Source organism: Phlebotomus papatasi, chromosome 2, assembly GCF_024763615.1.
Source record: "Phlebotomus papatasi isolate M1 chromosome 2, Ppap_2.1, whole genome shotgun sequence".
Classification (NCBI taxonomy): domain Eukaryota; kingdom Metazoa; phylum Arthropoda; class Insecta; order Diptera; family Psychodidae; genus Phlebotomus; species Phlebotomus papatasi.
In genome coordinates, this window is record NC_077223.1 from 76637984 (window position 1) to 76664816 (window position 26833).

The following is a 26833-nucleotide window of genomic DNA, read 5'->3' on the forward strand; positions in this document are numbered from 1 at the left end:
AAAGCATGTTTACAAAAGTTATTGTGGATATTTCATAATGTCCAACGGACAAAAACTTTTGTTTTTTAACATGTTTTCAAGGTGTCCTATGAGAGTGAGCGAGATGACTATATTTAGATTTCATAAACTCTCACTGAAAAATGTCAAAGACATATTTACCAAACAAAAGTTTTTGTGTATTGTGTATAATGCCTAACGCAGAATACCTTTAACTTTGCAAACATGTTTTTGGCATTTCAGTAGGAGTAAATGAAATCTACAGTGCGTACCATTACCATAAGGTCACTTTGCAGAACTCAAAATTTTTTTCTGTAAATACTTTGAATTAAATTATTTTACACCTGATTATTGTATTTTTTTTTTACATTGCAACGGCTCTCCCATTTTTCCATTGAAGAAATGCTGATTTTTATGGTTTTCCAGTGTATCATTACCATAAGGTCATTTCTCAATAGTCACATTTTCTTCTATATATATATTTTTTATTTAATTTTTTTCCACAAAATACTTTGATTTGAACCTATTTATGATAATTTTTGACAGCGCAACATCTTTCTTACATTTTAATTGAAAGAATATCAATCTTACAGTGTTTTTGAGCGTAAAACTATGATAATGTCAATAAATTCTTTTGTAATATTATTAGGCGAGATAATTTTTATGCAAATCTTTATAAAATTATGGTAATGGTACACACTGTAGATCTAGTCGTCTCTCACTTTTGTAGGTAGTTTTGAAAATATGTTTCCAAAAGTTATTGTGCGCTGGGCATAATAAGCAATGCACTACGTTTGTTTTGTAAATATGTTTTTGACATCTGAGAGTGAGATCTATGAAATTTAGATATGGTCATCTCGTTCACTCTCATGGGAAATCTTGAAGACATGTTTACAAACAAAAGTTATTGTGCAGTTTTAAAAACATATATGTGTAACAATTAATTGTGTGCACCATCTAATGCCCAACGCACAGTTATTTTTGTTTTGTAAACATATTTTCGAGTACTGCTTGTAAGAGCGTGCAAGATGACTAGATCTAAATTTAATTCACTCTCACTGAAATGTCAAAACCATGTTTGCAAAATAAAAGTTATTGTGCGCTAGGCATAATTCTCAGTCATCCTGCCAAAAATGTCAATAAAAATTTAATAAAAAAAAACAATTCTGTAATTGTTCAAAATCAAGATCTACTTTTAGTTTTTCAATCTGAAGACCGCATAAGAAATGTAAGAATATTCTCAGGCACACCCTGTGTATTTATGGAAAATATCAATCTCACAAAAAACATACCGATAAAAATAATAACAAGAGACACAATTTGCAAAACAGCCCATTCACCCTCTCGAAATACACAAAAATTATACAGCAAAGAATATTATACTACTAAAGGGGACAATAGGAATGAGAAAAGAGGATTAAATCACACCCACAAGACTTGTTCTAAAAATAATTAGATTTTTTTCTCACCCTTATCTAATGGCTCATGGAATTATGTGAAATGGAACATAAAAAAAATTGTGAAAGAAATATCAATATTTTCCTTATGATGATTCCATAAATTACCCAAAGGCAAGCAGAAAAACGGGGAAGTAAACAATACCGAGAGAGTGAAGAAATTTGCTCACCATTAGGTGGCGATAAAGACTTTCGTGGCATTTTTTTGTGTTGTAAACCTCCTCATCATCATACCCTCACACTGCTATAGATGAAATTCTCTAGCCAGTGTAAATCAACAAGAAAAAACTACGACAAATTTCCGATATAGATTTTCACGCTTTTCACAGCTCAAACTGAAAAATAAACATATACACCGTCTGTGCATTTGCATTTTGCCAACATAAAATTAATACATCTCTGCGCAAAAAGGTCACATTATTTTGAATATTAAACAGGAAGATCTTTTATTTTCACGAAAAATAATTATAATTCCTGTCACGAAATTACACCTGGAATCTTTCAAGAAGGTAATAATTCCAAAATTTTCTTCATGTATCTAATTAAGGATGATGATTATTTGAATAAAAGTCTCTACTATGTCTTTTGCCTGCGATCTGAGACACGAGCTAAATGTAATTTATTCACCAAATGTTTACAAGAAAGACAGAAAGATATCTCTTGGGATTTTCTGCGTTAAGAAATTAAAACATTTGGACGATTTAGATTGTACAATAAATTAGATGTGCTCCAAGAGATTTAATGATTGCTCAGAGAGAGGGGTATATATACGCAAAAACATGATTGCACAATACATAAACTTTTAAAGAAACTTGATTTTAGCAACTCAAGAAAAAGTGGTTTAAATTCTATATCGAGTTTGAATAAACACTTAAATGGTTTTTTTAGCACTATTTCTTACGTTTTATAAAGAGATTCAATTTATTGCATAGAAAAAATAATTCGTATTTTTTTCATACTTCAGAAATTTCTGGTAAAACCAAAAATCATCTATTTATTGAAACTGTGGGGTAGAGAAACTATTTAACCCTTGAGAGGCCAACAAGTGTGAAGATACGCACCAAAATATCATGTTTTCATCGTTTAACTCTTTCGCGTCATTAGGGTCATATATGACCCGGGGAAAAAACAATTTTTTTGACTATTTACATTAATTGAATTCTATCGATTTGTGCACGACATCATAATAGAAGGATGTAAGATTCTTGACTAATTTTCTCAAGACTCCAGATATTCAGGAAAAGAAAATATTTAAGATCAAAAATCACTAATTTCGAACTTTGTGAAATGACTTTTCTTTTTCAAAATTTTTTATATTAATTTATTTTTTACATCAAAAAGTTCTTTAGAAACACAAAATGAATATCCAAAGATTGTATATTGCACATTTTGATATAATAAACTACTTTCAATTTTCCAGAAAAGCGCGTAGAATTTTTCGGATCATATATGACCCTATTGTCGGCAAGGGTAACAGTGTTTTCGTCCCAAACCTATAACGAAATGCAGTTGGGACATTGTTTTTCTTTGTGAAATGCAGGTGGGACATCTTGCTCATGGACATTTCATCTTATATCTGATGAATTATAACATATTTTGCAGTATTTTAGAGTATTCTGCAAGCGTCTCATATTGTGCAATTGTATTGTGTGTAGATAAATATGTGGATAAGTTTATTTTTGCCAAATACCACTCAAAATATTGTGACAGTGACTGTTCAAGGGATTACCAGGAAGATTCCTTGAACACCAGGAGTGCAGTGTTCATCAAGACAATCCAGTTTGCCATGGTTTTGACCAAATTAATAACTTCAAGCAAAAAAAACTCTTAAAAAGCCCGTGATATAGATTTTGAAAATGGTATGTACACTTCCCTTGAGGACAATAGGGTCATATATGACCCGGGGTTTTTCCGAGTTTTCACGCAATGGAATTTTTTTTTCCTCTCTGAACTATTATATTTGATCATAAAGCATTAGGAAAAACTCAATTTTACATGAATTCATCTACTGAATAAAAGTGTGACGCGAAAGAGTTAAATTAACATTTACCGCACTAATTCACATTTACCATCAGAAGAAATGTCAGCAATAGTAATACTATGACCAAGTGCACCAAAGCAATTTTTAAATAATAAAAAAAAAATTATCACAATGATTATGAGTTTTCTGATGCTACCCCTTAAGAATCAGTACGGTCTTTAAAGGGTTAATGCCATGCCCTATTTTATGCCACCCCAAATAAGCAATATTTTGCTTTAATTATTTCGATCATTTCGATATTTGAGACATGCATTATAAATTATGAAAGACTTTGATTTTGCAATGCTTAAGTGCCAAAGAGTGGCATCAAATGCGGCATGGCATTAAATGGTTCCTCTACCTACACAAACTGATTGTAAACACAAACATAATCAAATTTAGACCGCTTATTCAGTTGGTAACAGGTATACATCGAGACTCTTTATTTCTAGTGATTTGGGCTCTTGGCTTCGGTTTTGTTTATATATGTTTCTCTTAATTTTTCATTTTGATTTCAAAAAAAAGAATTTCGACAAGTCAATTTCTTTTGCGTGCAATTTGCAAAGTTTTACTTAAAATACTTAAATATGCTTAATATTTTAAAATTAAAGATTATTATCGAAGTTATACGAATTAGCTTTCAAAGACCAATAAAATGATTTAACGCTGAAAAAATAATTTCAGAATTGAGTGGCATTATTTCCGAGACAAAATTTGTTGTGAACACGCTATTAGCTGTCAAAAGCAAGTGAACTAAATAATAACATTTATTTTTTTAATATGTTTTTTCATATTTAATTGTGATTGATCAAAATCTATTTCTATATGTTTTGCCCAAAACCCATAACAATCGCGTAAAAAAGTTATATTTTAAAACTCTTTATGGCAATGAGATAAAAGCATATAATAAGTTTAATGAAACATTTTTAGCACTTTTAGTAGCAATTAATATTTATAAATGATTGCTAAAAGCTTTCTATCTCGTTAAGTCTTTCTGGATCCAGCAAACCAATTTCATTCAATTCTAATTTTCTCAAAAATTTAGATCCTCAAAAAGAGATTTATGATGAGGAAGAACTTTTCTAATCCAAAAAGATGTGTTGTAAGATTTAGCTACACAGAAAAAAAAATGTAAAATTGCTCGTAAATGTTTGTGAATTCCTATGGGGGAGTTACGAAATGCTCGTGAATCGTATAACCCACAAACAAGTTCGTAAAATGTTGTACTTTTTCACAAACATTTTTCGTAAAATGATCATTTGACGAACATTTTTTGTACTTTTACAAACATTTGTTCGTAAATGTTCGTAAACACACTAAAAAATGTTCGTAAAATTTTGTCATTTGTTCGTAAATTTTTGCCAGACAAACAAAAATTTACGAACAAATACGAACAAATGACAATTCTACGAACATTTTTTAGTGTGTTTACGAATAAATGTTTGTAAAAGTACAAAAAATGTTCGTCAAATGATCATTTTACGAACAATATTTGTGAAAAAAGTACAAAATTTTACGAACTTGTTTGTGGGTTATATGATTCACGAGCATTTCGTAAGTCCTCCATAGGATTTCACAAACATTTACGAACAATTTTACAAAATATTTCTTTTCTGTGTAGATACTTGCAAAAATTACAGTTGTACATTCAGATGTAATTATTTTCTTTTCTAAATAAAACTTTTAATTGCGTCAACATTTCTTGTTCGCATGTGTTTGGAATTAAAAACCTTCGTATACAAATTTAAATTATTTCTTTATACTTTATCTCAAGATTCATTAGTAAGCCCAACCTTCTGATGAGTCTCTGACGTATAATTGCCAACAAATTGAAAATCATTTCTGCGCGGAAATATTTCACCAGCAATTACTGAAAATATCTCAGGTATTTACGGAAGAAAACAATAACATTGCCCATTCTGTGAGTGAAGTTCAAAGCGGAAATTTTAAATCAAACAAACAATTGATTGTGATAAATCCTTCCACCACTAGGTAAATAGTATAACTTCGTTTTGAAAAATCCTGAATAAAATATTGCGAAGTTTAAGACATAAGGGATCTTTTTTTTTTTGTACACCTACACAAGATTTTCTAGGCAATAAATCACCTTTTCGGCATGAAAGGGAGAGGGATAAAAACACCATGAACACCAATTTCATTTTCTGATATAAACATGAGAAATAGCAACTTTCGTAGGCAATCACCGTATCAATTTTCCTAAAGTTCTTCGTCATTGGAAAAAGTTATTGGTAGAACGGAAATTACTAATGAAGCCTCTTCTTCTGCCTCTCTCCCCATATTAATTTTAAGTATTTCTCCTCTCAATGAAACCCACATTACTAAAATCACTCGAAAATGCATGCAATTGTCATATAGCGCATACATTTATAGAATTGACTGAAGGAGAAAAATAAATAAAATATACAAATACCAAAATTCATACAGTGTCATTGCTATTTTGTTCACAGTCACAAAATGAGGGAAAATAGTATTTTCTAAAAAAGAAAATGTATGTGAAGGTCAACAGGGAAAATACTCATTTAAAATACATTCACACATATTCACTTTGGGGGTAGGAAAAACAGTCAACTTTCACATTAAATCAAAATATTTAATGAAGTTTTTTTTTATTATTATTCTCACACACATCCTGCACATTAGTCCCTTTCACCAGTCCAAAGGTAGGAACATACACAAAGGGGTAGTAATGTATTCAAAAGAAGGGTTAGCAGAAATATTTTGATAAGTTAAATTAAAGGCAAAATAAATTAGAAAAACCCACCAAACTTTCAATCTCACACAACAGAAAGCTTCACTCTCTATCTAACCCCTTATCCTGACTTCTCTTCTTATTTGTTTTGTTTTTTTTTTACACCATTATCCACCACAAACGAGCTACCATTGAGAAAATTTAGTGAGTGCCACCCATAGAGCTCCCTCACAATGTACTACACCCAAGAAGCACTCGCGAAAATCTAACAGAGTCCCTCTCATCGGAAGCCCGGAGTCGCACATGAAGCATAATACCAGCGCGCACAATATGTACAAAATACCAGAGAGGGAGAGAAAGTGAGAGAGATCTCTCTGCTACTCCCCAGAAACCTCAGCAAACAACCATCCAAAACTGCCCCGTCTCACTGGAGGAGGGTGAAAGAGAGACAAGGAATGACACAATTGGAGAGTCACTTCACTTGTCCCAGTTCCATCCACAAATTCCCATCCCCGCGACCAAAAGGCATTTTTGCAAAGAAACACTGCCACAGGCGTCACAGAGACGCTAAAGAACTTTTCCTTCCGCCCCATAAAACATATATACATACACTTAAAACACGTTCCATCCCTCCTTTTAGACCGCTTTATATATAATGCATGAACATTTTTGCGATGAGCCGGAAATAAAGGTCTCTCTCTCTCTATGGAGTAAATTTTTCATTACCCCATAATACTACGCATGTGAAGCCAATAAAAATATCATTCATCAAACAAACTCAATCAAAACAATGCGCAATATCTTCCCGCTAAGATTGATCTTCAAGTCCAGAAAGTATAGTTGATATACTACACAATTTACACCCAGAAGCTTAATTCATGCAAATTATTTGTTTTCCAGGACTATACAACCATCTATAGAGGCATGTTAATGCAATAAATTCAAACAAGGTTTCAACGATTATTTACGCAGGCGTGAAAAATTTCTCTCACATTTTCTCTTCATCTCTTCCTCTCTCTCTCTTTAAGCAATTGATCTATATACGAGGGCTCCCAGAGGGGGTAGTCAATCATAAAATTGCATACTATACACTTGACCTAGAAACTTTGTAACATTGTCTCATCATGGAGACCTTCGCCAAGTGTCTCAATTCTCAATCATTCATCGAGGATTCCCATGGAAACTCCCTTTTCGCGTAATCAAATGAAAAGATATTAAGACTGTTAATCGATTGGACAATCCCTTTATATTGCCTTCAGCAATGCATTCTTTTTGCAACAACGCAATTTGCAAGATAAAAAATGAAAAAATATAAATTCATATTTCTATAAAAAGAATGTCGTATTTTATTATTTAACTTTTATGTACTGGGGTATTTCTACCATTTTGTACATTATTCAGTTTACGAATTTATTATTCAGTTTACAATGTTTCGTACAAAATGTCCATTTAGACGCTTCGTCATTTGACCGGATGGGATCCGAAGTCACAACTGTGACAGTCATATAGAAGGTCACATCACCCAAGAGCTGAACGCTCTTACCAATTGCACCACAAACTCCCTGTCGCATTTTATCTTTGTTATTTGTTTGGGAGTTTGTTACTTAATTAGAGATCAAACGGTAAGAGATATCGCCTTCCGATTTTCGGTGACTCATATTGACTAGAATAATTCAATTCAATTTATTGATAGAAATAGGACAATCTGTCCTCTATTTGTGAAAGAAATAAGTAAAGCTCATATAGGGCACGAGGAGCTCCCCGGCCGGCTATTCGTACTGGCTTTACAGATCGTACTGAGTATATACAGTGTATTTATGTGAGGAAAGTACTAATTTTCACACTTACTATGTATATACTATGTATTTACGTGAATGATATACAAACTTAAATATATACTCAAGTAATACGTTGTATCTATACGCAAAAAATGCTATGTGAAAAAATACTCTGTATATATCGAGTATAAACTTTGTATTTCTGTTTTAACGTCCCTATAACTACACAGCCTGCTCTATCGGTGCACATGTGCCCCGACCACTTTCTCTCTATTTGACAAGTCCATTTTCACTAAAAACAATCTGGAGATAAATGTGCGCGGAAGTTTTCGTGAACAAATTTGAGGAATAACAAAGTACATCATTTTTAGTGAAAAAAAAGTGTTTAATCTTCTTCAGATCAACCAGGATTGTTACGTTCCCGGAACTACCATCGCACGCAGATCAGTTACCGGAAGTCCTCTATAATGGCCTCTACTATGGATACTTGGTAAAGATTTTCATGCCCATGCAAACAAAGCGAATAAAACTGCGTGCATGGATAATGCGATGTGATGCTCAGAAATAAAGTACAGAATTTGCAGGACTTTCAATCTCGAGAGTGTCGCGAAGGAGGAATAGGACGTTCTTCAAATCTATGAGAGAAATATCCGCTAGGGTATTCTCCAATACTTGTGACTGCAGAGGATGAATCTATAGATCTAACCTGTAGATCTCTATCCCTCCTCCTCGATACTCTACTAGAGATTGAAAGTCTCGCAAATCACGCACTTAATTACTAAACGTCAAATCGTATTATTCCAGAGTTCGTTTTTATTCACTTTGTTTGCACTGCTGTGGGACGCGAAAATTTTTACCAACTATATGTGCCAAGCCATATTGTATTAAAAAAAAGTTCCGAAAATAAATATTTATAGAAAATAAAAATATTGTTTTTACTTAGTATAAATAACCGAAAAATACTAACCTTCTACTTTACAATTATGTACAAACATAAAAAAAAATAACTTTAGATAGTCAGGAAAATTTATTTTATTTATGGGACACCGGGTGTTCCAATCATCCTTAAAGGGTTAACCGGATTTGAGGAAAAATCCTCAAAATGCCACTCAAATCATAGATGTTCTGCTCATTCTTTGATAAATTCTGTGAGATGGATCTTGTGAGTCAAGAATCGCGTCTAGCAAATTGTTTGTAAAGAATCCCAGCTCTACAAGCTTTTCTAGCCCTATCACTTGCTAGAAGTTGTTCTCTTATAAGAGGTCGTTTTTCACCTCGAACCACAGAGGCAGAGATTGTAAAGAAACTCTATTGATTGATCCCTATTTACCTATAAACCCTATAAATAACGTACGTATCAACTTTGCAGTTCATTTCAAGAAAAAATAAAAACTTTTAGTAACAATCAATCATCTCACAGAGTATATTAATATTTAGAAAAAACAGCAAAAAAAAATGAAGCAGATGAGGCACCTTTGAATTGTAGCAGCTTTGAAATTGAGCTTTTTCTCCTATTTTTAAATAAAACTGAACATTGTTATGATATAACTTATCTCAACAAACCAATTGTGAAACTAAATGACATAATGATAAAGCGGTCTTCAGACTAGAGGTTTAGGCCAGTTCCTGAAGGTCTCAAAATCGTAAATAGCGAGCAATTTTATTGCTTTTTGAGAGTTTAATAGGTTATTTATCTTTAATAATCCAATTCTAAGGGAAATTTTTCCAAATAGTTGTGATTGATAAGAAATTAGAGCAATAAAGCCATATAGCTAAGCCTTAGGTCTGAAGCCGGTATAAGGCCCTTGACAGACATGACGATTAGCCGAGAGACGGCTTAGCGTAATTATATTAGAAATAATGGCTAAAATGCATTTCCATCATTTTCCATTAATTCGTCTTTCAGCTTAAGTCGTAAGTGTGTCTAGGGCATAAGGCTAAATTCCATTTATAAAGGAGAAAGCTTTCAAAGCTGTCCCAATTCAAAGGTGCCCCATTTCCCCCTACTGCCAATGAAAAAAAATATATTTTTCAGTGTAATAGTTCCACGTTCAAAGCTTTATTGAATAATTCATTTTAATTTATTTAGCACACAGAACATCAATATTCTTGCAAGTTTATCAAAATATCAATATTTTTGCAAGTGACATCATTTTTTTTTTTTTTCAACCGCTTATCCCTATTGGGGTCGCGGGCCCATGACACCAAGGTTAACAGCCCACGCCTGTCGGTCCTCCGCCACTTCAGGAAGACGTTCGAGTTCGATCCCAAGGCGTTCCCATGCAAGATCCTGAATTTGATTCAGCCACCTTGTCCTAGGTCTGCCTCGAGGCCGAGGTCTCCTCACAATGGCTTGCATAGCTTTTCTGGGGAATCTTTTTTTTTTTTTTTGCAAGTGACACCAATTAAAATCATGAATACACTTCCGAGCTCAATGACACGCCCCTAAGCACAAAGGTTTTTTTTTGGCACAAAGGCGAGGGTTGATGCGGGTGAAAGGGAATCATGTGAAAAATGATGGGAAATTACGTCATGAATGCCCATTATCCAGAAAGAAGAAAAATTTGTTGGCCTTCCGTGAGACCGTAGAATGGGGGAAAAATGTCACAGAGAAATCAATCGAAGGGGGATGTGGGAGGTTCTTTCTTATTTCCTTCCCCTATCTCAAACCGCAGTTGAATAGACTGAAAGTAGATTTCAAAAGAAATTGCTTATCAATCCTGGTGCTTTTGATATTCGAAGGAAAAAAACAAAGTTCTGTTGCTCTGTCCCAAAAATGCTACCTCAAACTTTTTCAATAACATTCGCATTTTTCCGCCTGGTGTGTGGAGAAGCGTGGGAAGAATGATGAGAATTTTGCAGTAAATAATTGAGATGGGAGTTACAGAGAATGGCAAGCGGGAAAAATCATTAAAAGTGCCACTTGTTGATTTTCTTCTCATGTATATATTCAAAAAGATATATACTGAAATTCACCAGAGAAACCCTTTTTCGTTGTGTTTTTTCGGCACATTTTCACGCAATTGCACAATTATCTAAATTTGCCCAGGAGACAGTATAAATAGCGTGAAGATTCTGAGAAATTCCTTACCAGCCATCAAATAAACTGTGCTTTTAATCACTCAATTTGTCATGTCTTTTGTGTAGGTGTTGAAGTCAGAGGTCAGGAAGAGGATCGTAAATTTTGATAGAGCTCTTCATTTTCTCTCACTCTCCTCTGGAACAATTTGTGGCTTAGGGTAGAAGCAATCTATAGAGGAGATTCTCATGGGGGTTTTCAACTACACTTGAGAGTGTGAAGGGTTATTGATAAAACTGTATAACAAAATCTTAAAGAACTTTGAATATAAGAAGAAATTGTGACAATGTAAAATATCCCGGTTAAAGATGTTCCAGAAACCTTCCAGCAGCGATTAATATGTCAAAGGGAAGATAAAGCAGAAGTGGGTGTCCCTGAAACCAACAGCTTCGGATTTAAGGGTCTGACAGTGAGATGGATGAAGAAATAAATGGAAATGGGGTTAGAGATATGAACCTGGTTGATTTTTTTTTCTGATGAATTGAACTCTGAGAAGAGCAATTATTTCAACAGAAAATCCAATGAAAATCCCCCAACTTTCGATAAGGCAATCAATTAGGCAAAAAAAGAAAATACAAAACTAATGCTATCGAATGGGGGTAAGGAATTACGGTCATTTTGTCTACACTTCAGTGCCTTCACTGTGAACAGTTATAGAATAAAAGGGGTGATTAAATAAATAAAACTCTGCGGAATGTTGACATAATTATATTGAATTCCAAATAATTAAATTAGAAAAAAAATGCATATTAATAAAAGCTAAAAAAATTTAGTACTTGTCTGTACTAAATCAATATTTGTTGACAAACAAATATACAGTAAAAGTAAAAACATGTATAGATGATTTTGGTTAATATGACAATTCCATATCTTCATCGCAAAGCTTCTGATTTTTAATATTTACTGTAGAATAACAATGAGACTATTTACACTGCAGCTTTAGATTGAGAATAAAGAAACCCATAATCTGATTTTAGGATAATTTAGTCTCAATCTAAGGTGGCAATCTAAACTGTTTTCTTGAAACCATTTACACCGGCGCATTGGATTGAGACTGTATTGTCTCAAAATCCGATTTTGGGACTCTATGCTCCCGTTTTGAAGATTTTTTAAAGGAAGAAATCTAAAGCATTTAGCACATGCGTGTACTAAATTACGAGGAAACAATGCAGAAATATCGTAGTATTAGAATAAAAAAGGAAAAGAAGGAATCTTTCTTCTGAACCTTTTTTTAGCACTTTACTGTTCTCAAGTGTTTTTGCAATATCGACTTTTTTGTGTTGGTTCCTATCTCGACGATTTTCTCTAGTCATTGCCGCGTTCTAAAACCACCAAATCGGAGGTGTGCAAGAACCGTTGAAACCGAATAAAAACGTCAAAATAAGTTTGTTCTGATGGTTCTGGTCACATTGTGACCATTGACGTTCATGTTTCATTTGACGTTTATTCGGTTTCAACGGTTCTTGAACGCCTCTGCACCAAACAGTCGTGAAAGGAACCAACACAAGGAAAAATCTATTGCGTAGAAGCACTTGAGAAAAATAACGTTCTAAAAAGAAATGCTCACTTTTCAATGAATTAGAAGCATTATTCCCAAAAAATATGTGTATAAAACTTGGAATTCGAGGAAATCAGCATTGCTCTTTCAAGAAACTAGTCGGTTATACAAAAGCACATGAGAACAGTCATGTACTAAAAAAAATGTGCAGGGGAAAGATTTCCCCTTTTCATTTTTTATTAGAATAATCATAATTCTTCCTCGAATTCTCCTAATTCTAAAAAAATTCATTTTGTATGAAGAAATAAATATATCAAATTAAAACTATTGCAAACTAAAGGTAAGAGCATAAATTAGACCCTTTTGACTTTTAAAAAATCTTATTTTTATTTCAAATATAACACAAAACCAATATCATTTTGTAAAATTGTTTTTGAAAGTTTTCGTATGAGAGTGAGTAAGATAATTTGAAGTAGATTACACTAACTCTCTATTAAACTTATGCCCACGTAAAAAGCTTCTGTTTTGTAAACATGTTTATGACATTAGAATGAATAAAATGCAGATATAAGCAAGATGAATTGTCGATAAGCAGATTATCTCGGTCTCTTTTAAAACCTCTACACATCTACACACTAGAAGCAGTTAAAAGAATGCTTATTAAAGGAAATTTCCCCTATCATTGTAGGTAGAAACGTAAAAATTTTTAAAAACTGGCAATTTTTCACGAAAATTACTTTTAGTTTCTAGATACCCTTGTGGAAAATACCAAATCTAGTTTGTTAAATAAAAATTATTTTTGCATCGGAAATAAGAGTGAGCGAGACGACTAATAGTGCGCTATTCCAATGAAAATTAAACATATTTTGTTAGTACTTTACTGTTCTCAAGTGCTACTGCATCATCGACTTTTCTTAGTGTTGGTTCCTGTCTCGACTGTTTTCCCTAGTCCTCGCCGTGTTCTTCAACCACCAAAAAATTGATACAGGAACCAACACAAAGAAAAGTCGATAATGCAGAAACACTTGAGAACAGTACAGTTGCTAAAATAGAGGAAATCTTTTCTGGGCTTTTTTTTTGCACTTTGCTTGTTATCTCTCTCAGAGTGTCGAATATTTACCAGAAGTTTTTTCTCATCTCCCTCGTTTGTGCTCAAAAAAATTCTTTTTCTGAAAAGAAATACCCACGAACCCTTACAACGTGCACTATATCACTTTTTGCACACAAATTACTAACAAACACCTTCGAGTTGCGCTCCGCTAAACACATCTAGAAGCTGGCCAAAATTTCTCCAGCCACTGGCTGACCTCTCTACTTTTCCTCTCTCTAGTAGACAATAACATTCCGCCTAATCACTACCACTTGCCATATATTATCTCTGTCTCATGATCAATTAGGAAATTATGTAATATTAAAATGCAACCGAAACACATTGTTCTCAATTTAGGGCAGAATCACATTGACAGTAAAATCCTCACCGTATTTCGCTAATTTATGCATTTTCATTGCAATTCTTACGCAAATTTTCAGTTACCGTATTACCTTATCTCATACTCGGCGGCAGTGAAAATAATATAAAAAAATTGAAGAAATAGAACGAAAATTCGATAAATGGTGTAAGATTTATCTGTACGATTAATTTCTCTTACAGTTTTTTTTGCTCACCGTTTATCGAATTTTCGTTTTATTTCTTCAATTTTCTTATATTATTTTCACCTAGTGTCACCCAGTATGAGATAAGGTAATACGGTAATAAAGAATTTGAGTAAGAATTGCAATGAAAAAGCGTAAATTAACGAAATACGGTGAGGCTACTGCGAGCATTTTACTGTAAATGTGATTCTGCCCTTATCCTGCTTTATCGACATTGTGTTGGATCCTGTCTCGACTTTCCCCAGTCCTCATCGTTTTCTAAAGCCACCAAAGTCGTGAAAAGAACCACCAACATAAAGAAAAAAAGATAATGAAGCACTTGAGAACAGTAAAGTGCTAAGAAAGTTAATTTTTCAGTGGAATTGTATCATAATCTATTATTCATTCACTTCCATTGCAATTTCAAAAACTTACAAAACAAAAATATTTCTAACGATAAACAAAGTATTTATAAAAAAAAAACAAGTGGAATGCGTTAATTGCTCAATAACTTTAATTTTTGTAAACATGTTTTTGACTTTTCAATGAGAGTGAGCTAGATCTATATCTGGTCATCTCTCTCACTCTCATAAACAATTTCGAAAACATATTTACAAACAAAAGTTATTGTGCGTTGGACATTATACTAAATACAGTAGACTCTCTCAAATTCGGGCATTTGGGACCGAAATGTCACCCGAATTAGAGAAATTCGGGCACGAATTTTTTTTGAAATGCAACGATTTTTTGTTTACCTGCTTACTCATATTAAATTTACATGCTCATATTAATTATAATTTTTATGAAAGTCCCTTAGCATTGAACAGACTGGGCCATTGCTCTTTTAATCGATTTTCAAAGAAGCAATAGAGAAGTGATATGACACCTTCATTTTTTTCGATTAGATAACTCACTGAGAACAGCGCCATCTAGTGTAACTAAAATGTTCAAGGCGGGAAATATTTTCAGTTGTTCAAAACAATGTAGTTTACATTATTCACATGTATTTTATACTAAACTTTAATTTCACTAAGCCTAGACTCATTTTAAATGTATTTCAAAAGTTTTCACAAGAGTTTTATGAGTAAAATTTCCTTTGTTTTGATTTTTCCTGGCATCAGCTGATTTCGATGGTGGTCGATGAAATTTCGAACAGTGAATTCAAACAGAGAATGTTAACGGACTATGTAATATGAAACTGTCAAGAAAAAGCAATTGACCGGGCAATTGCTTTTTGCTTTTTGTTCAAGGTATATAAATTTGGCTAATTTTACTAAAATATCATTTTCTTTTTACAGAATATTGTCTCAGAGAACGGAAAAAGATCAAATTGATGCAAAAATTGGTTTGATGCCTCAATTTTTTGAATATTTTTTCTACGTGTAAAAAAGCAATGAAGGAGTAAAAAAGCAATGACCATGTAAAAAAGCCCAGTCTGTTCGATGTGAATAATGCAAAATCACATTACAAGTGAGACAAAGCATGGTCAATTTGAGCATATTTGCTTCATTCGATAAAATGTCAAAAATGTCAAAAAACTCTTTTCAAATTTAACTGCTGCCCGAATTAAAAAGTAGCCCGATCTTAAAGGAGCCGAATTAGCGAGAGTCTACTGTATAGGGGAGACTGGGGCAAAAGTCACAAAACGGATATTTTATTTTTTTACAAGGTACTCGAGCGCTTCAAAAATGCCTAATTAGCGCAGTTTTATAGGAAATTTACCGCTCTACAACTTTGTGAAAATAATTTTCCTCTATTTTGTAAGGAAATACGTTTATCGGGCCGATTTCTAAAAGGTAATTTTGTGACTATTCTCAAAAATGCTGGGGCAAATAGTACCAGACATTGGGTATTATCATATTTTGATTCGCTTCATTACAGGCTTCCGTAAATTTGAAAAAAATACCTAGAGGACATATTTTCAAAGAAAATTTATTCATATACACCATTGTAAAACACCGTTTTCTCTGCGAGAAAAGTGAGAAAACGAGAAAAGCGCTTTTCAAGCTATTTTAGAAAAAAAACACACAAAAGACTGCAAATCGTTTGACCAATGCAAACAACAAGCGGCGAGATATGGTAATGACGTTTCTTTTCGCCGTGAGACATTAGAAATTGCTTCGCTTTTTTATTACTTTTTGCTCCATACCTATTGTTACTTTTTACCCCAAGTGTCCATTTTTAATAAGAGGATTTCTGGAGAAAGGAACCTTTGTAAAATTCTAAAATAGATACCGGATTCGTATTCAAAAAATCCAAATGATTTAGAAAATATTCACCAGTGCATCGATTTTGGAAAATACAGTAGATCTACTATATTTTCCAAAATCGATGCACTGGTGAATATTTTCTAAATCATTTGGATTTTTTGAATACGAATCCGGTATCTATTTTAGAATTTTACAAAGGTTCCTTTCTCCAGAAATCCTTTTATTAAAAATGGCCACTTGGGGTAAAAACTCTCGATGATTCGGCTCTTTTAAGATCGGGGTACTTTATAATTCGGGCGGCAGGTAAATTCAAAAAAGTTTGTTGTCATTTATCAAGTTCGATTATGATTATCAAATGAAGCAAATATGCTCAAATTTTTCATGATTTGTCTTAAGCTTTGATAAGATTTTGCATTAAGAGTTTTTCATGAAATTTATAATAGCAATGAGCATATAAACTCAATATGAGTATGCAGATGAACCAAAAATCGTTGCATTTCAAACAATTTTCTGACCGAATTTCTCATTAATTTGGTTGACATTTCTGTCCCAAATGCCCGAATTTGGGAGAGTCTACTGTAAGTAGGTATAATAATTGTTATTTTCTGCAAGGAAAATATTTCAAAAATAGGGCTAAAAATTTCGATATTTTTTTTTTATTTTCTAAATTCCTCGTTCGAATTCTAAGAAACTTACGATATTGAAGAAGGTCTGTGGAGGCTAAATTGAGTCGCTATCTTTTTTACCTAGGAAGATATTGAATTTTGAATTTTTCGATTTGTGACTTTTTGCCCCAGTCTCCCCTATCATATACTCCCTCCGTTCCGAAATAAGTCGTACGTTTGGTGAAAAATTAGGGATTAAGGAATGGTTTCAGAGAATGTATTTGTTATTTGCAAATATCTTGTGTATGAACTACCGTCCATGTTCAGGGATAATATGGGGATCCTACCACGATGGTAAGTTGAGGAATCGATATTTTGAAGTTGTCCATTTTTCGCGTTTTTTTCAAAGAGCTCCGGTAGATAGTTAATTACTATATAATGGACTGTGATTAACATTACAGGCTAGAATTTGTTCTAAATTTTTAGTAAGCACAAGTAGAACTCAACATTTGTTACCGATATGACATTTTTTACATCTCAAATTTTGCAGAATGAGCAATAAAAAGAACATCCTTTTTTTATATGTTCGAATATCTGGGTGCAAAATGGTGAGAGATAGGGACTTGGGACCTTCAGCGGACCCCCATAAGTTGACCCTGGGACCATTTATATGTTTTTCTAAAACATATCCAGAATTGAAAAAAAAATCGCACTACATGTTTTCGAGCAATCCCAGAAAGCATGATTTTTGGAGTGGGAGGGAAGGAGTGGGGGAAAAATAAAGGACATATTAATGGTCCCAGGGTCAACTTATGGTGGAGGGGGGGGTCCCCCGAAGGTCCCAAGTCTGTATTTCTCACCATTCTGTACCTATTTTAGATTGAAAATAAAACGCCAAAAATAAGATATTTTTAATACATTCGTTCCTCAACATACCATCAAGACTGGAACTCAATTTTAGTACTGGACGTTAGCAATAGTTCCTTACAAGAGATAATTATTGATATACAAAACATTTACCAACAAACTTTACCTTAATCGCAATTTTTCCCAAACGTATGACTTATTTCGGAACAAGAATTTTTCCCAAACGTACGACTTATTTCGGAACAAGAATTTTTCCCAAACGTACGACTTATTTCGGAACGGAGGGAGTAAAATAATAATAGCTTCAATAGCAAGATTCTTTTGTAGTACAATCTTTATGACTAACCTTGTTTAATTTGCTAAAGTATCTGAGAATGTTCCTTTTCAAGAGATATCTTCACGTTAGAATTCTAAGAATTTCATGGGAAATATCTCATTCACAAAAGAGCTGTCAAGTGTCTCTTCCAGAAAAGCTGAAGTTTACATTTTCTGCCTCAAGATAAATAATTGAGCATTTCAAGGAGCAAAAGCAGGGACCGCCTCAGATTATCCCAAATTTTGCGCATCAAGCAAATGTTTAAATTTTTCATTTATGACAGAAATAATTATAATAAAAATAAATATAATATTAGGGGGAGAATAAGTAAATTTTTCTTGGTTAATTTCAGTAGATAGCATTTCAACTGAAATCTTATCGTGGTCTTGTGCTTTTGCCCTAATCCCTCTTTCGAAAGGAGACAATCCCACTTGAATCACGAGAAAATAGATTGAGAATTGAAAGATTTTACAATATTTTGAGGCATTCTCTCTCCTCTTGAAATCCCCATTTTTTTTCAATCCGTGAGGATGGGAACTGTTTGATCTGCATTGAAGTGTTTTAATTCACACTGACGCTCGAGACATGGCAAGAGAGATTACGCATTGAAATCACTCACCCACACACGTGATTATCGCGAATAAGTGAGGGAATTTCTGGAAATTACCGGATTTAGAGGAGAGCCTCCACACTCCAATTTATCTCACCGTCCCAACATCGCGCACTTTCGTCGACTTTTTTTTTCTGCGTCATATGGTGGGTGAGATGTGCCCTCTCCTTGTGTCTCCCCCAAGACTTAATCTCTTGGCCCAAGTGCTTCAAGGTTGGCACAATTTCTAAATCGCACATATTTGGGCTGATTTTTTGTAATTGAAACTCTCAGATATCCCCCCAAATAGATTGTACTGATCAAAGTAAATCATCCTGGGCAGAGAGATCTGCTCAGCATTCCTTCCGGATGTGTCCGGAAGGAGTGAAAGTCTCCCTATGAAGTAGGACAATGAATTTTCTGTACTTACACGCTCAAGACGCTGGAAATATTGTCGGAGAAATGAGATGGGATTGTCAGGTTGCCGTACACACAGCTGTACGATACAATTCTTCAGGATTTGCTGAATACTGTGGGTCTGAATGTAATTTTCGCACTCCCTGAGACTCTGTTCTTCCAATGAATCTAGGGCGGCCATTGCGCTGCAACGAGACACAAAAACATTCACTTTTCCCTGCATTTTCTGGCTCAATTTCATCTTTTTCCTCTCGTAGCATACTCACATTTTCGATATAGATGCTTTATCACACGTTTAGATACTTTAATTCACGGAATTTTTCACTGTTTTTCACCTGCGTTGCTCCAAAAAAAAGGTCTCCCCCACCAAATACACAGCTTTTCACGGTGATTTTCACTTGTCAACAAATGGCAGTCGCTGTTTACACTGTGAAATTTACCAAATGAAGATTTCAGTCTGAAAAAATTAATTTACTCTTAACCAAATTTAATTTGGTTCTTCAAAAAGTTTACTATCCCACCTAAATAATAATTTTATACCCCAATTGGTGGAAATTATTAAATAATTTTCACATTTTACTTGATTTTTTGAAAATGCATCAGTGTTTTTTTCAGTGTAAATGACGTTTTATGACAGCAAAAAGTGGCTCCCCCATTTTCACCGCGATTCGCCGTGAAGAAAAACAATAACAATTTTTTTGTAGGAAGTATTTTTTCAAGAAAATCTAAAGCAAAATGAATCCAGAAATGAGTACTTCTGTGCAATCTCGAAAGACAGGACCCCATGGGACGCCAGAGAGTGAATTCAGTATAGAGTGCTTTCAGAATTATCTGGCTCCAGAGGTGTTTGTGCAAGGTCTCGCGGGGATCGTCAATCAGGGAGAAGTGGAAAGGATTATCTACAATCAGAAGCAAATGTGAGGATAAACACGACACTCAAGGAATCCCTAGAAATACTAATAGGCAATTTTATTTCATATTTAGGTTGCAGAGATTCGAGAAGACCAATGAAATGACCCTAAACTGCAACATCTTGAGTGCTAGTCGCTTGAAAAAAGCCACAGAAGACCTGAAGGAACACACAAAACTCCTGCATGATATGAAAAAGGATTTGGACTACATCTTCAAGAAGATTAGAACAATTAAGGGAAAGCTAACGGCTCAGTATCCGCAAGCTTTTGCAGAATTGGAACCACAGAGAAATAGCTTTGCCGAAGAGGCAGAAGATGAGACAGAAGGAGCAGTTGCCAAGGCTGCTGAAGAGATCACAGAGGCACCAGTAGCAGCAGAAGCCCAAGGAGGCAAGAAAAAGCTGTTTAGCAAGAAATCACAGGATGTGGAGTATGTTCAAATGGAATCTGATAACAATGCCAGTGGCAGCAATTTATCTAATCGCACCAGTTCAACAGATAACTCCAATGATTCCCTCTCTGATACTGGCTAAGGGATACTTTAGGATCCCTTCTTGCTCTTACCATTCCGCTTTTAGCCCATTGTTGTTAAATAAATTAATTTATTGTTTTTTCGCTTCAAAACATTTTTTTTTGTCCTGATTGTCAAAGCCAGCCGGATTTGACAGTTGCGTGTTTTTGGTTCAATTTCCCAGCAGCGAATGTAAAGCTTACATGTAAGTGATAGTGATTTGTAAGGCTCCGTCCCAGCAACGAAAGTTCCCTGTTTAAACATCGTTCAGCAAACGCGTTCGGAACAGGGTTCGGTCCAATGTAAATCCTTACGGGCTGGGAAAAAGCGAACGCGGTTGAAGCAATAGTTCTCCTTGATGGCCACTACTTTCTGAACATTTGGGAGGCCGCCACCGTCGCGACAAGTCGAACAGGGAACTCTTTCGTTGCTGGGGTGTAAGCCTTACTTTCCCTGTAGCCGTGTAGTCGTCGGTCGCAAAGTTTCACAGTAACAGAAAATTCCCTGGAATTTATCTTCTATTTTTCCGGGAGAGTTTCCGTGGAAATAAACGCTAATATTCCGCTTGGAATTCTGCGGAGTATCAGTTTTTTTTTCGCGTGGATTTCCTGGAAAAAAAAGTCCGAGGAATTTTCTTGCATGATATCTGAGAGCTCTGAGAGCATTCCCTGGAAATTGATTCAAAATTTCCATTAATTATTCCGAATACATTTTCTAATATCTTTCCGACCAAGACTCCATGGAAGTAAGCGCGAAAATTCTGCATTTATTTTCCGCCCTAACGCTATAATTCTTGCGAGCTGGACATATTCAAATGAACTATATGGTAGCAATATTTTCAACACACAAGTAGAACAACTGAGTGTTCGTCTGATAGATGAATACTCTCCAAGTTCCAAGTTGCCAATTGTCACTTATAGTCCATTTATTTGTGGATGTTTTTTCTGTGGAAATTCTGTATAAAAATTCCACGCCATTTTTAATCAATTCTAGGAATTATTTTGAAGAAAAATATTTTTAAAAAAAATCCACTGGAAAAGTCGTGGAATTCCGTAATATTAAACCACGGAAGCCACTAAGGCCGTTGCATGAAAATTTCCACGGAGAATTTCGTAGAAATAAAGTGGATTTTCCAAATTTGTAAAGAGATGACTGCCGATTATATGCTAATAATCCATAGGAAAAGCCGTGGAAACGTCCATGGAACACTAGGAAAAAATTTAGCGTCAAATTCTATCTCGGAAACTTACGCGGATTTTGAGCGGTAAAATCCAGGGAACTCCACGCGGATTTCTAGCCGTAAAATCAGCGAACATGGCAGAAAAGGCAGAAAAAGCTGCTGGAAATCCAGTGGAATCGCTGCGGTCGTTGGCTATAGGGGGTACACGCTTTCCATTCTTCGATAATAAATCACTATGAAAGTTTTACTATGTATTGTTTGCATATTAATCATCATGTACGTTTTATGAAGGATACGTTATCATGTATCACATAAGTATGTCTTACGAATGGTTTCCTGGAAATTTTCACTTAAAAATAGAATTCATGCGAGCTACACCGAAGTCCTGCTATAAAGATTCAGTTGAACTATTTTATTTCTCTTCATCAGTGGGGTTTAGTTTAACTAAAACCTACTATTAAGATGAATGATTATGAATATGATTCTTATGATCATATTCTAGAGTGACTTTTCTAATGAGAGTCACGTTAAGTTTTGATACGAAAGCTTTTCATGAAAAGCGTTTGTCAGCCTTACATTTATGGCTTACTGAGGTGACAAAAACGTAGTTATACAATGTTAAAGTCCCAAGAAGTCCCAAGAAGTATTTATAGCGATGGAATGTCCTTCATTAGATCCGTGATAAATCCTAATAATGATAGTGCTATTACAAACAGAGTTCGCGATCTTCTTATTGAACGACCACACACAAAAATTGTCTGGATCCCTGGGCACTCCGGCATTTATGGAAATGAAGAAGCAGATAAGATGGCCAAAACTTCGCTAAATTATCCCCAAAATTCTGACCTGTCTCTTACTGTAGAAGACTCACTCCTATGTAACGAAAAAGTGGGAATCAACAAGACAAAACGGGTGGAGTGCACTTTCAGGGAGGATAAAATGCGATTAGTCCGCCATAATTTCAAAATGACCCAGAGACCTACAGGATTCAGTAGAAGGGAACAAACGATATTAGCACGAGTGAGGATAGGCCATTCAAGTAAAACTCACAAATATCTCATGGAGAGGACCCTTCCACCAACACGTGATCATTGTGAAAGTGCACTTACGATCAGACACATTCTGGAGGATTGTGTTTTGTATTCGCAAGAAAGAATAGATGTCTGAGGTATCAGAATGGAACAGGATCTAGGAGACGAAGCGACAAAATCCAGTATCAAAAAATATTAAGTTTCATTGAACTGATAGGAATGAGCTCCTCCTTTTAACTCTTTCGCGTCATTAGGGTTATATATGACCCGGTGAAAAACAGTTTTTTTTGAGTATTTACATTAATTGAAATCTATCGATTTGTGCTCGACATCATAATAGAAGGATGTAAGATTCTTGGCTAATTTTCTCAAGACTCCAGATATTCAGGAAAAGAAAATATTTGAGATCAAAAATCACTAATTTCGAACTTTGTGAAATGACTTTTCTTTTTCAAATATTTTTATATTCATTTGTTTTTTTTTTCAGGAAAAAGTTCTTTAGAAAGAAACACAAAATAGAATATCCAAAGATTGTATATTGCATATTTTGATATAATAAACTACTCTCAATTTTCCAGAAAAGCGTGTAGAATTTTCCGTGTCATATATGACCCTATTGTACCCAAGGGTAACAAGTGTTTTCGTCCCAAACCTATAGCAAAATGTAGTTGGAACATTGTTTCTTTGTGAAATGCAGATGGGACATCTTGCTCCTAGACATTTCATCTTATATCTGATGAATTATAACATATTTTGCAATATTTTAGAATATTCTGCAAGCGTCTCATATTGTGCAATTGTATTGTGTGTAAATAAATATTTGGATAAGTTTATTTTTGCCAAATACCACTCAAAATATTGTGACAGTGACTGTTCAAGGGATTACCAGGAAGATTCCTTGAACACCAGGAGTACAGTGTTCATCAAGACAATCCAGTTTGCCATGGTTTTGACCAAATTAATAACTTCAAGCAAAAAAAACTCTTAAAAAGCCCGTGATATAGATTTTGAAAATGGTAAATACACTTCCCTTGAGGACAATAGGGTCATATATGACCCGGGGTTTTTCCGAGTTTTCACGCAATGGAATTTTTTTTCCTCTCTGAACTATTATATTTGATCATAAAGCATTAGGAAAAACTCAATTTTACATGAATTCATCTGCTGAATATAAGTGTGACGCGAAAAATTTAAATGTCGTTGAAAAGTAAGGATTACACGGAGCTTTACAATACAAATCACTATCACTTACATGTAAGCTTTACTTTCGCTGCTGGGCAGCCGGATTTGACAGTTGCGTTTTGGCCAGTTTGTCAATCAACACGCAATTCCACACGTGGGATTGTTTTCTTGGATTTATCGTGCGGAAAACGTGGTGAAAAGTGTAAAGAAATGGGTAGAAAAGTGTCCTTTAGGGACAAGGAACCATCTGGACCTGGAAGGAAAGCCAGGAAGCAAGGTGATCCTAAATTTTCAAAGGAATTTATGGGTAAGTTTAAATTCTTCAGCTTGGGGCTACGGAAATGATGATTGTTTTTTAATGTTCAGGAGCCTCCGATGGGCCCAAGAAGCTGTCGCACAAACAGAAGAAGAGGGCTGCTAAGCGTGTCCAGAAGGAGCAAAAGTTCCTGGGGAAAAAGGAAAAGGTAAAGGCACAATTGAAAGAGAAGAAAATGCAACTTTTGGAGGATTCTTCAGATGAAGAGCCCTCGGAGATGGCTAATGGGTTTAAAAAAGGGAAGATGAGGCAGAATTTTGTATCACTAAAGCCAGCAGCCTCGGATTCTGAGTTAGACAGCGAGATGGATGAAGATATGGATGAGGATGCGGTAAAAATTGGGAATTTGGATGATGTTTCTGAGGATTCTGGGTCTGAGGAGAGGGATGATTTTGACGGGGATGACGATGGGGATTTACTGCCATTTGAGAAGGCGAGTAAGAAGTTAAAAGAGAAAGCGAGGGAGGACAAAAAGCTGGCTGAGGAAGAATTAAAGCTGAATATTGCTGATCAGGAGGAGTTCAAACTTCCTGAAGAGGGCGATGAGGAAGGACCAAAGTCTCTGGATGAAGTTCAGCAGAGAATAAGGGAGATTATGAGGGTATTGGCAGACTTCAAGGCTCACAGGCAAGAGGGAAAATCCCGGCAGGATTACATGGATGTCCTGCGGAAGGATCTCTGCCTGTATTACAGCTACAATGACTTCCTGATGTCCACGCTCATGAACATCTTTCCCCTGGGCGAATTGGTTGAATTCCTGGAGGCTTCTGAGACAGAACGTCCTCTGACCATCCGGACAAATAATTTAAAGACCCGGAGAAGGGATTTGGCTACCAAATTGATTGATCGTGGGGTTAATCTTGATCCCATTGGACCATGGTCAAAGGTCGGTTTGGTCATTTACTCAGCCCAGGTGCCACTAGGTGCGACTCCAGAGTATCTAGCTGGACACTATACCATTCAAGGGGCATCGAGTATGCTGCCAGTGATGGCTTTGGCGCCTCAGGAGAACGAAAGAATCCTGGACATGTGTGCTGCTCCGGGCGGAAAGAGCTCTCACATTGCTTCCCTGATGAAGAATACAGGAGTTCTCGTGTCAAATGATGCCAACAGCGAAAGGATAAAGGCAGTCATTGGGAACTTCCATCGTTTGGGAGTGGTAAATGCGATCGTGAGCTGCGAGGATGGAGTGAAATTTCCCAAGATCATGGCGGGATTTGACAGGGTATTGCTGGATGCTCCGTGTACAGGAACTGGTGTTATTGCCAAGGATGCTAGCGTGAAGGCTTCAAAGTCTCAGGTTGATGTTCAGAGGTGCTACAATCTTCAGCGGAAGCTCATTCTCAGCGCCATTGACTGCCTCAGTGCTAAATCTCCATCCGGAGGATACCTTGTCTATTCCACATGTTCAATCCTGCCCGAAGAAAACGAATGGGTGATTGATTATGCCCTGAAGAAGAGAAATGTCAAATTAGTGCCCACAGGGTTGGACTTTGGAGTTGAAGGATTCGTCAATTATCGGCAACACCGATTCCATCCATCGCTCAATCTCACCAGACGATACTATCCACATACGCACAATATGGATGGATTCTTCGTGGCGAAACTGAAGAAATTCTCAGACACTCTGCCACCTGGCTCAGAGCCCAATGACAATGACGAAGAACCATTTGAAAATACCCTTTCCAAGGAGGACAAGAAGGAACTAGAACGACAGACGAAAATTGAGAATTTCTCTGGGAAACAGCCGAAGAAAGTCAAAAAGGACAAAAAGCACATCATCAAGGACTTCAGTAAGCAAATTAATGGGAAGAAACCAGCTCAGAAACCCGTTCAGGAAAAGAATAATCCTGATACTCCCAAGGCTGCGACAACAGAAATCAAGAAATCCAGCAATGCCCAAGATAAAGTGCACCAGAAAGTTGGGAAGACATTGAAGAAGATTAAACAGAAGAACAGAGCCTTCATTAAGAGAGAACAAATGAAGAGTATCAAGAAAAAAGGACCCATCAAGGAGAAAGGCAGAAACAAGAAATTTTAGGATTCATGTTTTAAAGTAAAACAAATTATTTTTTGACTTAATAAATTGTTAAACTACGAATGAGACTTTTAAAGGAGAATGGGCAAAAGTGGTCTATGGTGCGACCACCAATGAGACCTACAGTAGGTATCAAAAGTTTGTTGCCTCATGTGTGATCGGGAAACCAGGTGCATAAAATGATAGAAAAAATTACTTTTTCGAATTTTTCTTTTTAAAAATGAATTTCCTGTAGGGGAAGTGTGCCAAATTTCAGCATAGTTGCACGCAAGCGTCAAAGTGTCGTGTTTGAAATGTAATATTTTAAATACAAATTGATTTTTTATTCTTTCTTTTGTAAGAGTGTTGCTTGGAACCTTGTAAAGAGTTTACCGTCTTTATTTACTCTAAAATCATTCTTATTACATTTTAAAATGAATAAAAATGTAGACATAGCTTTGGTGCCCTATTTCGGCCACCTTCATTCTCATAGTTCCTTGCCCTTCAGGA

General features: G+C 35.2%; 3 protein-coding genes across 6 annotated transcripts in view; 2 read left to right on the plus strand and 1 right to left on the minus strand.

Moving 5' to 3' along the window:
- Positions 1-19508, minus strand: part of LOC129804472 (cAMP-dependent protein kinase type I regulatory subunit) — a 33331-nt gene extending 13823 nt beyond the window's left edge. For 2 of the 4 annotated variants that reach the window (XM_055851798.1, XM_055851797.1), the window contains exon 1: positions 6257-8799. Coding sequence is in view for 1 of the 4 variants with exons in the window: in XM_055851796.1 (XP_055707771.1) it covers positions 19189-19356 (168 nt within the window). In the remaining 3 variants the exon portion in view is untranslated. Of the gene's footprint in view, positions 1-6256; positions 8800-19188; positions 19361-19441 lie in introns of those variants that run through there. The other 2 variants (XM_055851796.1, XM_055851799.1) reach the window with 2 other exon arrangements.
- Positions 19509-19565: 57 nt separating this feature from the next.
- LOC129804484 (kxDL motif-containing protein CG10681) lies at positions 19566-20710 on the plus strand. Its single transcript, XM_055851818.1, has 2 exons — positions 19566-20092; positions 20160-20710. Exons 1-2 carry the CDS (start codon positions 19911-19913, stop codon positions 20617-20619), a joined length of 642 nt encoding a protein of 213 aa, XP_055707793.1. The 5' UTR covers positions 19566-19910; the 3' UTR covers positions 20620-20710.
- A 3380-nt stretch (positions 20711-24090) lies between these two features.
- On the plus strand, positions 24091-26407 carry LOC129804454 (probable 28S rRNA (cytosine-C(5))-methyltransferase). Its single transcript, XM_055851771.1, has 2 exons — positions 24091-24297; positions 24357-26407. Exons 1-2 carry the CDS (start codon positions 24201-24203, stop codon positions 26345-26347), a joined length of 2088 nt encoding a protein of 695 aa, XP_055707746.1. The 5' UTR covers positions 24091-24200; the 3' UTR covers positions 26348-26407.
- Positions 26408-26833: the final 426 nt, after the last annotated feature.